Here is a 12,824-nt window from a genome sequence, read left to right on the forward strand (position 1 = left end):
ACACCACAACATGAAGCAGGGGAAGTATTCATTAACTGGGTAGGTACTGCCAGAGTTTTAAGTACTAGTAGACAACCGCAAGCTCTGCTACTACTAAAAGATAATAAGAATAATAATAATATATTCTATAGTATCCTAATCATTTCTGTGCTCAGTTGGTACATGTCCAATTAATCAATCGATATTAATTCAAAAATATAACCAGAAGAGTCATTTAGTCAGAGCACAGTAGGTAGTTGATCATGTAAAAATTAGAGCATACAATTCAAGATATATGGAGAATAAACTTCACAATAATAAATTAATATTGACTTTGGTTTAAGTAGATCTCTGTGTCTGGTCCCTACCACACTGCGAATATTGATACTTTTAGATGAGAGAAAGAAAAAAAAAGTCAGTACATCCCAACCAGAATTATATTTCTGGCAGTGTAGAGAAGGTTTTAAAATTAGCATTTAAATCTTTGTCGGGACAAAATATATTTAAAACAGTTAACCAAATAAATTAAATTGAAAAATGTTTTTTTTTAAACTTTTGAGACTATTTTTGCTGTCTGGTCAAAGTTTTCAGGAGAAGGAGGGACTTGGACTCATTATCTCTGACCCTGAATAATGCTACCACCATTAGGCCACTACTACCTCTACTGTACTACTATTTCCACTAAAAACAATACTTAAATGTGTGACATTGTGTTTTGAAAGATCACATGAACACTGCAAAGCTTGTGAAAGCCAAGTTAAAAAAAAAATAATTAAAAAATAAACTGCTAATCCTACAACAGAGGTTAGACAACATCTAGAGTAAAACTTATCCCATCCTTCAGTTTAGTAGTACAATTCGGTTTGACTGTTGTATTAATGGTTGTAAGACCAGGCATTTGATTGGCAACTATACCTCGGTGTAGAAGTAATTCTGACCGTCGGGTCTGGTATGCTGCAAATAAACAGGACAAGTATTAATTTTCATGACAGCACGGCAGAGCACTACAAATTCAGCAGAGATACGGTGCATCCGGAAAGTATTCACAGCGCTTCACTTTTTCCACATTTTGTTATATTACAGCCTTATTCCAAAATGGATAAAATTCATTATTTTCCTCAAAAAATCTACAAACAATACCCCATAATGACAACGTGAAAGAAGTTTGTTTGAAATCTTTGCAATTTTTTTTTAATGAAAAAACAAAACAAAAAACAAAACACATGTACATAAGTATTCACAGCCTTTGCTCAATACTTTGTGGATGCACCTTTGGCACCAATTACAGCCTCAAGTCTTTTTGAGTATGATGCTACAAGCTTGGCACACCCATTTTTGGGCAGTTTCTTCAGCCATTTTCAGATCCCTCCAGAGATGTTCAGTCAGGTTCAAGTCTGGGCTCTGGCTGGGCCACTCAGGGACATTCACAGAGTTGTCCCGTAGCCACTCCTTTGTTATCTTGGCTGTGTGCTTAGGGTCGTTGTCCTGTTGGAAGATGAACCGTTGCCCCAGTCTGAGGTCCAGAGTGCTCTGGAGCAGGTTTTCTTCAAGGATGTCTCTGTACATTGCTGCATTCATCTTTCCCTCGATCCCGACTAGTCTCCCAGTTTCTGCCGCCGGATGTATTGGCCAGGTGATGAGCGGTGCCTGGTTTCCTCCAGACATGAAGCTTGCTATTCAGGCCAAAGAGTTCAATCTCTGTTTCATCAGACCAGAGAATTTTGTTTCTCATTGTCTGAGAGTCCTTCAGGCGGGCTGTCATGTGCCTTTTACTGAGGAGTGGCTTCTGTCTGGCCCCTCTACCATACAGGCCTGATTGGTGGAGTGCTGCAGAGATGGTTGTTCTTCTGGAAGGTTCTCCTCTCTCCACAGAGAAATGCTGGAGCTCTGTCAGAGTGACCACCCGGTTCTTGTCACCTCCCTGACCAAGGCCCTTCTCCCCCGATCACTCAGTTTGGCCGGGCAGCCAGCTCTAGGAAGAGTCCTGGTGGTTCCAAACTTCTTCCATTTACGGATGATGGAGGCCACTGTGCTCACTGGGACCTTCAATGCTGCAGAAATTTTTCTGTACCCTTCCCCAGGTCTGTGCCTCGATACAATCCTGTCTCAGAGGTCTACAGACAATTCCTTGGACTTCATGACTTGGTTTGTGCTGACATGCACTGTCAACTGTGGGATCTTATATAGACAGGTGTGCGTCCAATCAACTGAATTTACCACAGGTCGACCAATAAAAAAAATAAAATAAAATAAAAACAAAAAAACATCAAGTATGATCAGTGGAAACAGGATGCACCTGAGCTCAATTTTGAGTGTCATGGCAAAGGCTGTGAATACTTATGTACATGTGATTTTTTTTGTTTTTTATTTTTAATAAATTTGCAAAGATTTCAAACAAACTTCTTTCACATTGTCATTATGGGGTATTGTTTGTAGAATTTTTGAGGAAAATAATTAATTTTATCCATTTTGGAATAACGCTGTAACATAACAAAAAGAGCTGTGAATACTTTCCGGATGCACTGTAAAATAAACAACGTGTGGTATTATAACATGGCATTATAAGTCACATGGTATTTAGCTTCAATATGGCAACGTATAGAAAAAATAAAACAAGGAGAGGGAGAAAGGTAGTGACACTCATGTGGGGTTACAGGGCATATACCCACTAAAAAAAGAGGAAAGACAAAGGAATTTATGTAGTTTTTAATCTGTTCTTGTCAAATATAGTGTATCTCATTTATCCTACAACTGAACAGGCTAACCCTGAAAAGAAAAAAAATCCTTATTCTGAGTTTCACTGGAGAAAGTGTCTCATGTTTTTTTTAAAAAGCTGTCCCACCATGACAAGAATATTTTTGGCTGGGAAGCTCTTGATATCTGAAGGTCTACGATCTAAGAATCAGTATCAATTGTCAAAATCCTGTCAGTCAAACCCCAGTTTGGATTGTTGTTCATAAATGTTTTGATTTTACTTTTCATTGTGTTACATTGCAAACAATCTGTAAACAATATTTTTTGTACCGTATTTGTTGTGTTTTCTGTTTAGTCCAGCTTTGGGTACTTACTCATGGAGATCCCAGTATTTGCCTATTGGTGTAAATCTGGGGAGCAGATTTAGAAATAAGCTTAACTTAAGTTGTCAGAGACTAAAGGTTGCAACTGTGTATGTAATCTCTGTGCACACACACATACCTGTCAAGCCAGGGGGGTCTGTAAAGAACACAGCTTCATTAGTAAACAAAACTTCAAAGATATAAACTGTCCTAACAGTCAGCAGAAAACAGAGACATACCTTCTTCTAGTGTCAGACTGTCCATTGGAGTTGCAGAGAAGCACAAGAAATAAAATGTTGTGTAGCGTCCACCGACCCATGTTGACTGAATGGGAGCCTCAGTGGACTGTGGCCACGGGAGAGACGGTCAACTACTATAGCAGACCCCAAACCCCCTCCTAATCAGACACTGCACAGTCAACAGGAAGAAGAGGGGTCATGGTTTCTGATCAATAACAATGACCAGACTCAAAAAAAAAAACAGACTGCAGGTTTGTTGGTCAAACTATGAGGGGTCCTTCATGGAACCCAAGGGATCAGCATTAAATTGTGGAAAACTTTAATTTCAGAAACACCTAAATTATTCCATACAGGCCGGCACACTGAATATTGAAGGATGAGGGAGATTTCTCTGTTGTTGCCGCTTTAAAAAAAACAACTTTTCAAGTCACATCAAACCCCACTCCACCCCCCTCACAAACATATTTACAATAGTTATCTTTAAATTGATCTTTCATCCTCATTTAATCTAAACTACTCTACCATGTCCAAAGTGGGTATTCTATACAACTAAACCTGACTAATTCAAAACCACAATTTATTACCCCACATCAGTGGAAAGGTATATTGCTAGGAAAGTCAAATACATTCACCACCACTGGGTTTGCATTCTTTTTTTTCCCCAATTCAGACATCAGTGTATTGCATTATTTTATTCATGCTTGAATTTTGAACAGCGCCCACTAGAAAGCAATACCACTGCTACATTAGCTGTGAGCTAACAATTCCTTATCTTCATTACAAAATCCCACAGTGCGTTACAGGCCATTTCAGCAGGTATAGAAATTCCCCAGCTACTGAGATTTGAGATTTCAATATAGATTTGAGGTGCTGTCACTTAACGTCCATTTAAAGTGTGCATGCTGAAGGTTTTTAAAGATCGGTGCTGTTAAAGCCCCTAAACACCCATATCACATCCACACAGGTGTTTTTGCATGATTAGACCTCCACTCAGGACTGTGTGGGCATGTGCAGACTGTGCTTGATTTACATTTGCAGCACTTTCCTATTAGCTGTGTTGAATTTATTTAAGTGGGACAACTTAATCATTCATCATTCTTATTAATACATAAAGACTGGTGACATGTAATTTGAGCATTGCACTTCCCAACTTCAACAAAGGGCCTTTAATACACAAAAAATATCACCCAGCTCACAGCACTGTCTGTAACATGCAGTGAAGGTTTCTGGACATTCACAAAGAAATATACTGCACTGTGTAAAATGTACCAAATGTAACTTTACTTGACTACTCCCGAAACTGTGACAACTGTAATCATTACTCAAAATGTTTTTTGGTGGCCTTGTTTCTGGTTTACTGGAGATACTGTTAGTGAACAACCTGGTCTCTCTACCTATTCAGCAATGATTTTCTCAGTGTATGATTATTGAAAGTAGGTTAGCAGCTGTGCTCTCTGATTCTGGGTCTGAGTCAATAACCTGATGTTCACTGCAGGGTGATGTAAATAGTTGCATCAATTTGCAATGTTCTCAAACTCAAACAACACATACAACAGTTTAACTGTATTTAACCTAGTATTTTGCATTTAATTTTACAAGGTGCCTGACAGTTTTGTTATCAGATCACACACATGTGTGAATCTAAAAAACTAAATATCATCAAATAACATTTTACGCTGGGTCTGCAGTGTTTGCACATAGGCCTTATAAACAGCGGATCATCATATGTCACATTCATGAGAATGTATTCTGCAGGCTACCAAGCATAAAACTAAAATGTTATTTCACACATTTTGTTTTAGAAAACAGAATATTTCCATTGTGACCAGACAGGTGAGTTAATCATCACCGTTTTTTCAACAAGTGAAGGGCAACACATGTTAGAGCAGATGTCAGCGGCTGTGACAAGCATCTGCAGTTTGTGTTTCACTCTCACAAAATGATTATCATTCAGCCTCATTGTCCAGGGTCTGAATCTGAGTCACTGTAGTCTGCCACCAGGGATGTGACAGCTCCCAAACTTCTGTACTGTTCCTTCTCCTTCCCAAAGTCCTTTGCCTTTGTCAGCCCTTCATCTGCTTCCTCTGTGGTTTTGACATGTGTCTCCCTGGAGCCAGCGTCATTTATCTCTGTTACCTCCTGTACTACTTGTGTTGGTGCTATACTTGGGGCTTCCTCTCTCTGTGTGACCATTGAAATCTCTCCACGCGTGTTCATTTCAGGGTGTGACTTTCTGCGAGTGATGGTGGCGCAGGGTTCGGTTTTGATTCCCAGTCCTCCTGCGCGTTTGCGGATCAGGAGGCTGTGTGAGGAGCCCAGGGCTTTGGCCACTGCTGCTTCTTTCCCCTGCAGGCCAAGCTTATGGAGCAGACTGCCTGCAGCACTTCCTGGTGTGGCTGAGGTGGAGTTGAACCACGATCGAGAGGAGATCTCTTTCCGCTTGCTGTGCTGCTTGTCGTCATAGGCTGATTAGGGAGGGGAGGGAATAATGAGGATATTAATATTAGAATTCAAACTTTGAAAGTTAGAAGAGTTAACCAAGTTAGAATAAAATCTGGTAGAAAGTTTGACCATGTGACAAGGCAAAAGTAGTGAAGAGAATATAGGATTTTTTGACAAGCTTTCTTAAAAGGTCCAGTGTGTAACATTTAGGATGATCTACTGGCATTCATAAGTATGTTTTCATTAGTATATAATCACCTGAAAATAAGAAGCGTTGTGTTTTCATTACCTTAGAATAAGCCATTTATATCTACAGAAGGAGCGGGTCTCCTTCCGCCGCCATGTTTCTACAGTAGCCCAGAATGGACAAACCAAACACTCGCTCTAGATAGGGCCTTTCGAAATTTTTGGTGAGTTTCGCGGCCACTGTAGTTTCTCCTACACGCTTCAAAGGGGAGGGTGGGGGTATTCAAATGGTTGCAAACTGCTATTTCACCACTAGATGCCACTAAGTCCTACACACTGCTCCTTTAACAAGAGTATTTTCTTTAATTTTTGCCATTTTCCTATTTTCTTTTGCATCATGGCAAAAATTTGGCAAATGTATCCAATGATTTTCTATCACAATTATTTTATGTGTTTTGATGCACATTTAGATCCAGCAGCGTTTTTTGTTAGTATAATACATTCTTTTGCCAGTTTACTAGGTAGACCTAGCTAAAACTAATGCAGTCTAACATAATTGAATTGAAACTTTTTCTAGAAAGGTGTTGATTCAACTTCATGGTCATTTTGAAACGTGTAGTTTGGTGGTGCTGTTAGTTGTACTGCATTTTACTGAGGGGTGTTTCTAAAATGTTTACAGCCCCATTACATCAATGCAGGTGGACTAATTATTATAAATATTAAACTGAAATATTAAAAAATATATTGTTCAGACTTGGCGCATGTGGGTGCTTTCTGGAGGTTCAGATGGGTTTGTAAATTTGAAGTTTCTCACAAATATAGCCTGTTTCCAGGTCCCAGTAATACTACAGCTAGACTTTGTTCTAACTACGTCGCCTGAATATGCATTTTTATAATGCAATTATAAAATCCCTCTAGTCAGAAAAACTTGCAGCACATGAACTGACACCCACACACACAAAAAAACAACCCTGGTCTGCCCCATTTGAAGAATTCAACCTGAAGAGCTGCTGATGTCAGCCAGGCAGGCTCCAGTCATATTTTTTTAATTCTCATCTTTCAGCGATTTCTGCTAAAGAGGGTGACCGTGTGTGTGTTTTTCATGTTCATATATCCCATTGGGGACTTTAACCTGAATGCACACTAACTCGTGGGGACAAAAACTGGGTAGAAACTGGTTGTTAAGGGTTAACACTTGGTTTTAGGATACAGGTTACAATTAGGTTAAGGGTTAAGGTAAGGCATTTAGTTGTGATGGTTAAGGATAGAGTAAGGGGATAGGGAAAGCATTATGTCCCCCACAGGGATAGTGAAGAGAGATAGAGATTAGAGCTTGAATCTGTTACGTACAGTCAGGTGCCTGGTAGGTGAGCAGTGCTGCCAGTTTCTTGTCCTCCTCCTTCTCTGGCAGCAATGGGATGGACAGGTTTGTCCTCATCCTCACTGTGTTGTCCTTCTCCTCTTGCTCAGCCAGAACTTTCTTCTCTGTCTGCGCCGCCAATTAAAGCAAAGCCGTCAGTTTAGGGACAAAATGGAATACAATCTCAAAACACATCAAGAAATCTGAACCTGGCGTTACTGCTTAATGTGCTGCTAGAAGTAATTTTCTGGTAGTGTTTCCCACACATAGACTTAACTTGGGCGGGCCGCCTAGGTATATTACCAACCGCCAAAGTTTATTTGCCGACCCATTTTAGCATTTTTTTATTTTTATTTTTTTATCCATCCAAGAAAACGATGCCATCCATTGATTAATTAGTGGATCTCCCCTCGCTCTACCCCTCCTGTGCAGTTTACTAACAATTGTACGTAAGCTTGTAAGTGCACCAGTTGGTGCCGATGTCATTCAGCACCACGTTGGTTTTGATCATTTCGATAGGCTACGTCATTAACAACAAGCTTCCTCCACATGCGGCTCACCTACTGTTGTGAAAACAGTATCGCGGATGGAAAAATCCAAAATGCGAGTTGTGTTTTTTGGGCGACTTTATAAAGTGAAGAAAGTCAACACATACAGGGAGAAAGAGAAACAGAAAGAGGCGGGGCGGGGAAGGCCGGTGTGTGTGCAGTAAGAGACCAGAGGTGTAGGTGTGTGCATGTTTGTGGGGGGAAATGTTAACTGAAGGGAAAAGCAAGGTGAGCAGATTAAAGTAGTTTGTGAGTAAACACTAAAATAAGGTGGTGAATTAAGTAAAACTAAAATGGCAACCTACAAGAAATAGGGTAATGGATTCTTTCAAATATTATAGCCTATATATAATATTTTCAATAGACAAATACGCATTCTGTGTCACTGGTGTTTTTACTGACATGACCTGACAAAAATGTAGTTTTTACATAAACTTCTCCTTACTACCAGTGTACACAGGAAGATGTGTGAGAATGCCAGACATGCAATAATATATAGTAGATTTTATAGAACAATACACATTAGAAAAATACAGTGGTACTGCAGGATTACACAACTTTTACTTTACTTTCAGAGTAAGATTCAACAAAAAAATATTGACAACATACCCATAACTGATGATGAACGTCATGTTAGGTAGCATTAATACAGCAGTTACCAACACAAGAGGTCACTATCCTACCCTGAACTTCCTGCGGAGGGTGCTGTTGAGCTGAAAGTCATTCTTCCAGCTGGACTGGTAGTCTTGGATCTCCGACAGAGAAGGCAGAGCCTTCTTAAGCTTCTCCTTGTCTTTCCCACCGTGGTCAAGCTTGAACATGGCATCCGTCTCCAGTTTCTCCTTCTCTGTCCGCTCTGTACAGAGAGACAGAAGAGATAATTGATTAGGAACAGAAAACAAGCATGCAAAATTAAAAATCAGGTGGCAAAAAACAGAAGCGGACTGTTTCCTTGTGAAAAAGAATATCAACCCTAAAAAGAAAAAGATCTGCAAGACTCTTCACAACCTCAAGGCGGTGCGATCATAAAGACACCTTCACAGTTTGAAATGGGCTGTACACTTAACACTGCATGTTCAAAAGAAACACCTTCAAGTGTCATTGTCAAGAAACACAGCAAACATGAATCCTTTACCTGTGGTGAGGATCTGCTCATTTTCAGCCATGTCCCAGCGTTCCTCCTTCCTGCTTGCCCCGCTTACTATTACATAGTCGCAGGTCGCCGGATCTGTCTGCATCTCAATGTAGTTGACACACAGATGGCACTTCATCCTAAACCTGGTTGAGGAGACAAAATAAGACTTCTTAAATTATTCAATGTAACTTAAGTTTTAACTCACTTGGTCAGAGAGGTTCATGATGATTTTCTGTCGTTTAAGGAGATACTGTAAACTGCACCACACAGCTTAGAGTGTGAAGTTCACATGAGCAGTCAACCCAGTCTGTCTGTGTTTACCTGTAGATTGGCGTGGTGTAGTAGTTCCCCACTTTCTTCTTCTCAGCATTGTAGCGGACCCCTGTGAAAGCAGAACATCAGCGTAATGGATATGAAGAGACACTGTATGAGACTGAGAGTTAACATAATAAATGGGTCATGTTTTTCTTCAAACTTACCCATGCCAATGTGATTTGTGCAGCCATCACACCAGATGTTGTAGGGCATCTCAAACCTTAATGGACAAATACAGTCAGTTAAAACACACTTGTTTGTTGGGTGTCAATGAAAAACACAAGTTAAAAGATTCAAAGTTCTATTACTTCCCATCTTTGTCTTTTAAGGTCTACTTTACATATGCACTGTAGCATTTGTGCCTGTCATTTGCTTCTATAAATAGGATATTTATATTAATTTAACCTGTCTGATAACATTTCAGTACCTGGATTGCAAATGATAACCATTTATCATTTACAATCTCCAGCCAACATCAGTTCATCATTTCTGTATATGTGTGTACTAACCTGATAATGAGGATGCCCTGGGACAGTTTCCTGGCCCTCTCCCGCAGAGCGTGAGTTTTATGATAGCCATTGAGGGATCCATGCTAAAGACAAAAATTTATGGAAATGTGAGTCAGTATCTATAAACATACGTTAAACTAAAAATAGTGACGCACACTGGTCTGTGTGATCATACACACCTTGGCCGGATCAAAATCTGGAGGATAGTATTTATTTGTTCCTTTTCTTTCACCCTGTCAAGGAAATAGTACAGGAAACTTTGTTAGTAAAGAGTACAACTTGAGAATTTGAACATATATCCTTGTGATTATTTGTATCTTCACAGACACAGGTTAACTATACACATCATGGCTTACCATAGTGACGACTGGATCTCCACACCGGTAATGGATTCACCCTTTTTTCACCAGATAAAAAAAAGAAGTCATGTCACTGACACCATACTGTAACGCTAACGGTTAGGTTATGTAAAAAGAAAGTTACTCAGTTGCCAGTTTATTAAATCCAGCTAGCTAAAACTAAGTTTAGGGTTAGTGTGCTGTTGAACTGTATTGCGTTATACTGACAGGTGTTTCTATTGATTTGCACACCCAAAGACTCAGATTCTGCTCTACTCTTTAAGCTCTTTACTCTTCATTCCCCTTGCTGAAGCCAAAGCCAGCTCCACTTAACGTTAAGTTGGCTGATTTCCCTTGGCTGTCTGAAGTACCTTACCAGTTTAACTTGCTAACAGAACACAAGAGAAACATATCGTCTTCGAAACTTTAACGTTACAACCACGTTAAGCCTGATACCCGAGCGATCCTTCACCAAACTAAGTTAGCTAGTTAACGTTAACAAACTGTAAACAACTAACGTTAGCTGTACGTAGGCCTAGTGTAAACACTTAGCTACAACAACAAATTTATTTGGCTGAATACCGGTAACTAACAAACGCTCGCTTAATTTCTGATAGGTGAGTGAGGTATATATCGACCGTAAACGCTTACATTGTTTTACAAGATATATGACAACATTAAACTGCCATATTTTGCATAGAGTTTGGTGTGACATTCTATGAGAACGCGTCGGCGCTAATAGCAAGCTAACGTTAGCAATAGCTAGCTTGCTATCTAACGTTAGGGTCCTCTTCGTTCAAATATAGCAAACATGTAGCTAAATGATAACTGGAAACAAAGCCATTTGTATTATCATTTTTATTGCACTGCTATCATGTTTAATCTTAAACATACACCAAAAATACTTACAAAGACTCTTGCAGCTGCAGGAACAACCATCAACCAAACAGCAGAGGGTACTGAAGACATAATTTTCAGGTTTCGGAAGTGACGTCAGGTTACAGAGGATTGTGGGAAGTACCGGTGTCATGACTGAAAACGTGCTCAGAGCAAAATATTTCCAACCTGTTTTCGCTGCAATTTGTTTATGCCGCTGAAATGGAAACAAAAAAAGAGCCGCAGAAACGCTACATTTGTTCGTTTCCCGAATGCTCTGCAGCTTATAACAAACAGTGGAAACTGGACGCCCACTTGTGTAAACACACGGGATTGAAGCCGTACTCGTGTGAGCACGATGGCTGCGGAAAGTCGTTCTGTAGCCCCTACCACTTGGCGCGACATGAGCTCAGTCACAGCGGTGTGAAGCCTTTTCACTGCACCGAGGAGGGCTGCGAGGAGGCCTTCACCACCAACTCAAATCGGGCCCGACATGTCAGCCGCGTTCACACCCAGGAGCAGAAGAAGTATGTTTGCAAATTTGAGGGCTGCAAGCTCGAGTTCAAGAAGAACAAGCAGCTAAAGTCCCACATGTGTGAGCAGCACACCCAGCTGCCCCCTTACCAGTGCACTCATGAAGGCTGCCAGATGCGATTCACCTTCCCCAGCAACCTGAAGCGACACGAGAAGGTGCATAGAGGGTACCCCTGCACAGTGGAGGGCTGCAGCTTCACAGGAAAGACCTGGACAGACTACCTGAAGCACAGGAAGGACCAGCACAGGATCATTTTGAAGTGCGACCAGTGCAACAAGGTGTTCAGGGACTCCTGGTTCCTGCAGCAGCATCAGCGCATCCACTCTGAGATGCGGGTGGTCCTGAAATGCCCCAGGGATGGCTGTGACAGGTCATTCACCACAACTTTCAACCTGGAGAGCCACATCAGCTCCTACCACGACCAGCTGCGGCCCTTTGCCTGCACCCATGCAGGCTGTGGGAAGACCTTCGCCATGAGGCAGAGCCTCCAGCGTCACAGCATTGCCCACGACCCTGACAGGAAGAAGCTGAAGAAGCCTAAGCCCAAAAGATCTCTTGCTTCTAGGTTGAGCGGTTACATTGAAAAAAAGAGAGTGGTCTGCAAAAAGCGCAGGGAGCCTGAATCCCTCAGTGGGTCTGCACAAAAGAAGACTGATCCACCTGGTCCTGTTGAGTTGGTGTCCCTCCTGCAGGATACGTCCTTGCTGTGCAGCCCTGCTGTGGACGCACAAGAACTTACTAATGCCCTGACTACACCTCTGACAGTGTAGGGTTAAATGGAGGAATTCATACCAGCATTATGAGGACAGCAGGCACTTGATAAGAGCATTTATGATCTATTATCATTTCTGACTCGGTTGTCGGGGATCTTGGTGTTGCATAAATTTAGTCCACCACTGTTAAGTCAAAAAAAATCTAAAAGCCTAAAAAGCTCCTTATTTTGGACACATTATTTTGGTAGGTTGGAACCTAAAAGACTAAACTGTCAGCTGAGTTGATTTATTTTGATTTGCTGCCTTTTTGAAAATGAATCCTGAAGAAGTCAGCACAGCTACAAGAAATATTGTCTTGAAATCAAATCCTGGTGTTCCGTCCTTCTTCAACTGCAGTTTTTCTCTCTACTTAAATCATTTCATGGGGAGTTTTTTATTTTTTCTGGAGCCATTAAATCCACTATATTTGTGCCATATTAATTTAAGAAAGTATATTTTTTTGTGCATATTGTAAAGATAATAAGAACATTTTGTTTTTGTAAAATTTCAGAAAATATAAGTGTTTGTTTTAATAAAACCTATGGATGCATGTA

The 12,824-nt window shown here is 40.6% G+C and overlaps 3 protein-coding genes across 4 annotated transcripts in view; 1 reads left to right on the forward strand and 2 right to left on the reverse strand.

Annotated features, from left to right (window-relative positions):
* LOC122874123 (venom factor-like) overlaps positions 1 to 3,418 on the reverse strand; it is a 33,599-nt gene extending 30,181 nt beyond the window's left edge. Inside the window, exons 1-4 of one of the 2 annotated variants that reach the window (XM_044191735.1) lie at positions 3,275 to 3,418; positions 3,175 to 3,192; positions 3,048 to 3,083; positions 895 to 933 (exon numbers count right to left, since the gene is read on the reverse strand). In XM_044191735.1, the coding sequence (XP_044047670.1) occupies positions 895 to 933; positions 3,048 to 3,083; positions 3,175 to 3,192; positions 3,275 to 3,354 (173 nt within the window). In that variant the 5' untranslated portion in view covers positions 3,355 to 3,418. Of the gene's footprint in view, positions 1 to 894; positions 934 to 3,003; positions 3,084 to 3,174; positions 3,193 to 3,274 lie in introns of those variants that run through there. The other variant, XM_044191736.1, reaches the window with a different exon arrangement.
* Positions 3,419 to 3,951: 533 nt separating this feature from the next.
* On the reverse strand, positions 3,952 to 11,113 carry yju2b (YJU2 splicing factor homolog B). Its single transcript, XM_044191752.1, has 10 exons — positions 11,017 to 11,113; positions 10,126 to 10,166; positions 9,949 to 10,002; positions 9,770 to 9,852; positions 9,425 to 9,480; positions 9,267 to 9,327; positions 8,946 to 9,088; positions 8,494 to 8,666; positions 7,253 to 7,391; positions 3,952 to 5,739 (listed from the first exon to the last, which is right to left on the reverse strand). The coding sequence occupies exons 2-10, from the start codon at positions 10,126 to 10,128 to the stop codon at positions 5,231 to 5,233; spliced, it is 1,221 nt and encodes a 406-aa protein (XP_044047687.1). The 5' UTR covers positions 10,129 to 10,166; positions 11,017 to 11,113; the 3' UTR covers positions 3,952 to 5,230.
* A 72-nt stretch (positions 11,114 to 11,185) lies between these two features.
* On the forward strand, positions 11,186 to 12,824 carry gtf3aa (general transcription factor IIIAa). The gene has a single exon (XM_044191753.1). It carries the CDS (start codon positions 11,206 to 11,208, stop codon positions 12,286 to 12,288), a length of 1,083 nt encoding a protein of 360 aa, XP_044047688.1. The 5' UTR covers positions 11,186 to 11,205; the 3' UTR covers positions 12,289 to 12,824.

Source organism: Siniperca chuatsi, linkage group LG3, assembly GCF_020085105.1.
Source record: "Siniperca chuatsi isolate FFG_IHB_CAS linkage group LG3, ASM2008510v1, whole genome shotgun sequence".
In the NCBI taxonomy this organism is placed as follows: Eukaryota; Metazoa; Chordata; class Actinopteri; order Centrarchiformes; family Sinipercidae; genus Siniperca; species Siniperca chuatsi.

Coding starts and splice junctions, on each gene's coding strand:
- gtf3aa (XM_044191753.1), top strand. CDS start 11,206: ATGGAAACAAAAAAAGAGCCGCAGAAACGCTACATTTGTTCGTTTCCC.
- yju2b (XM_044191752.1), bottom strand. Junction 9,328..9,424: donor CACAAATCACATTGGCATGG/GTAAGTTTGAAG, acceptor CTGCTTTCACAG/GGGTCCGCTACAATGCTGAG. Junction 8,667..8,945: donor TGAGCAGATCCTCACCACAG/GTAAAGGATTCA, acceptor CTCTCTGTACAG/AGCGGACAGAGAAGGAGAAA.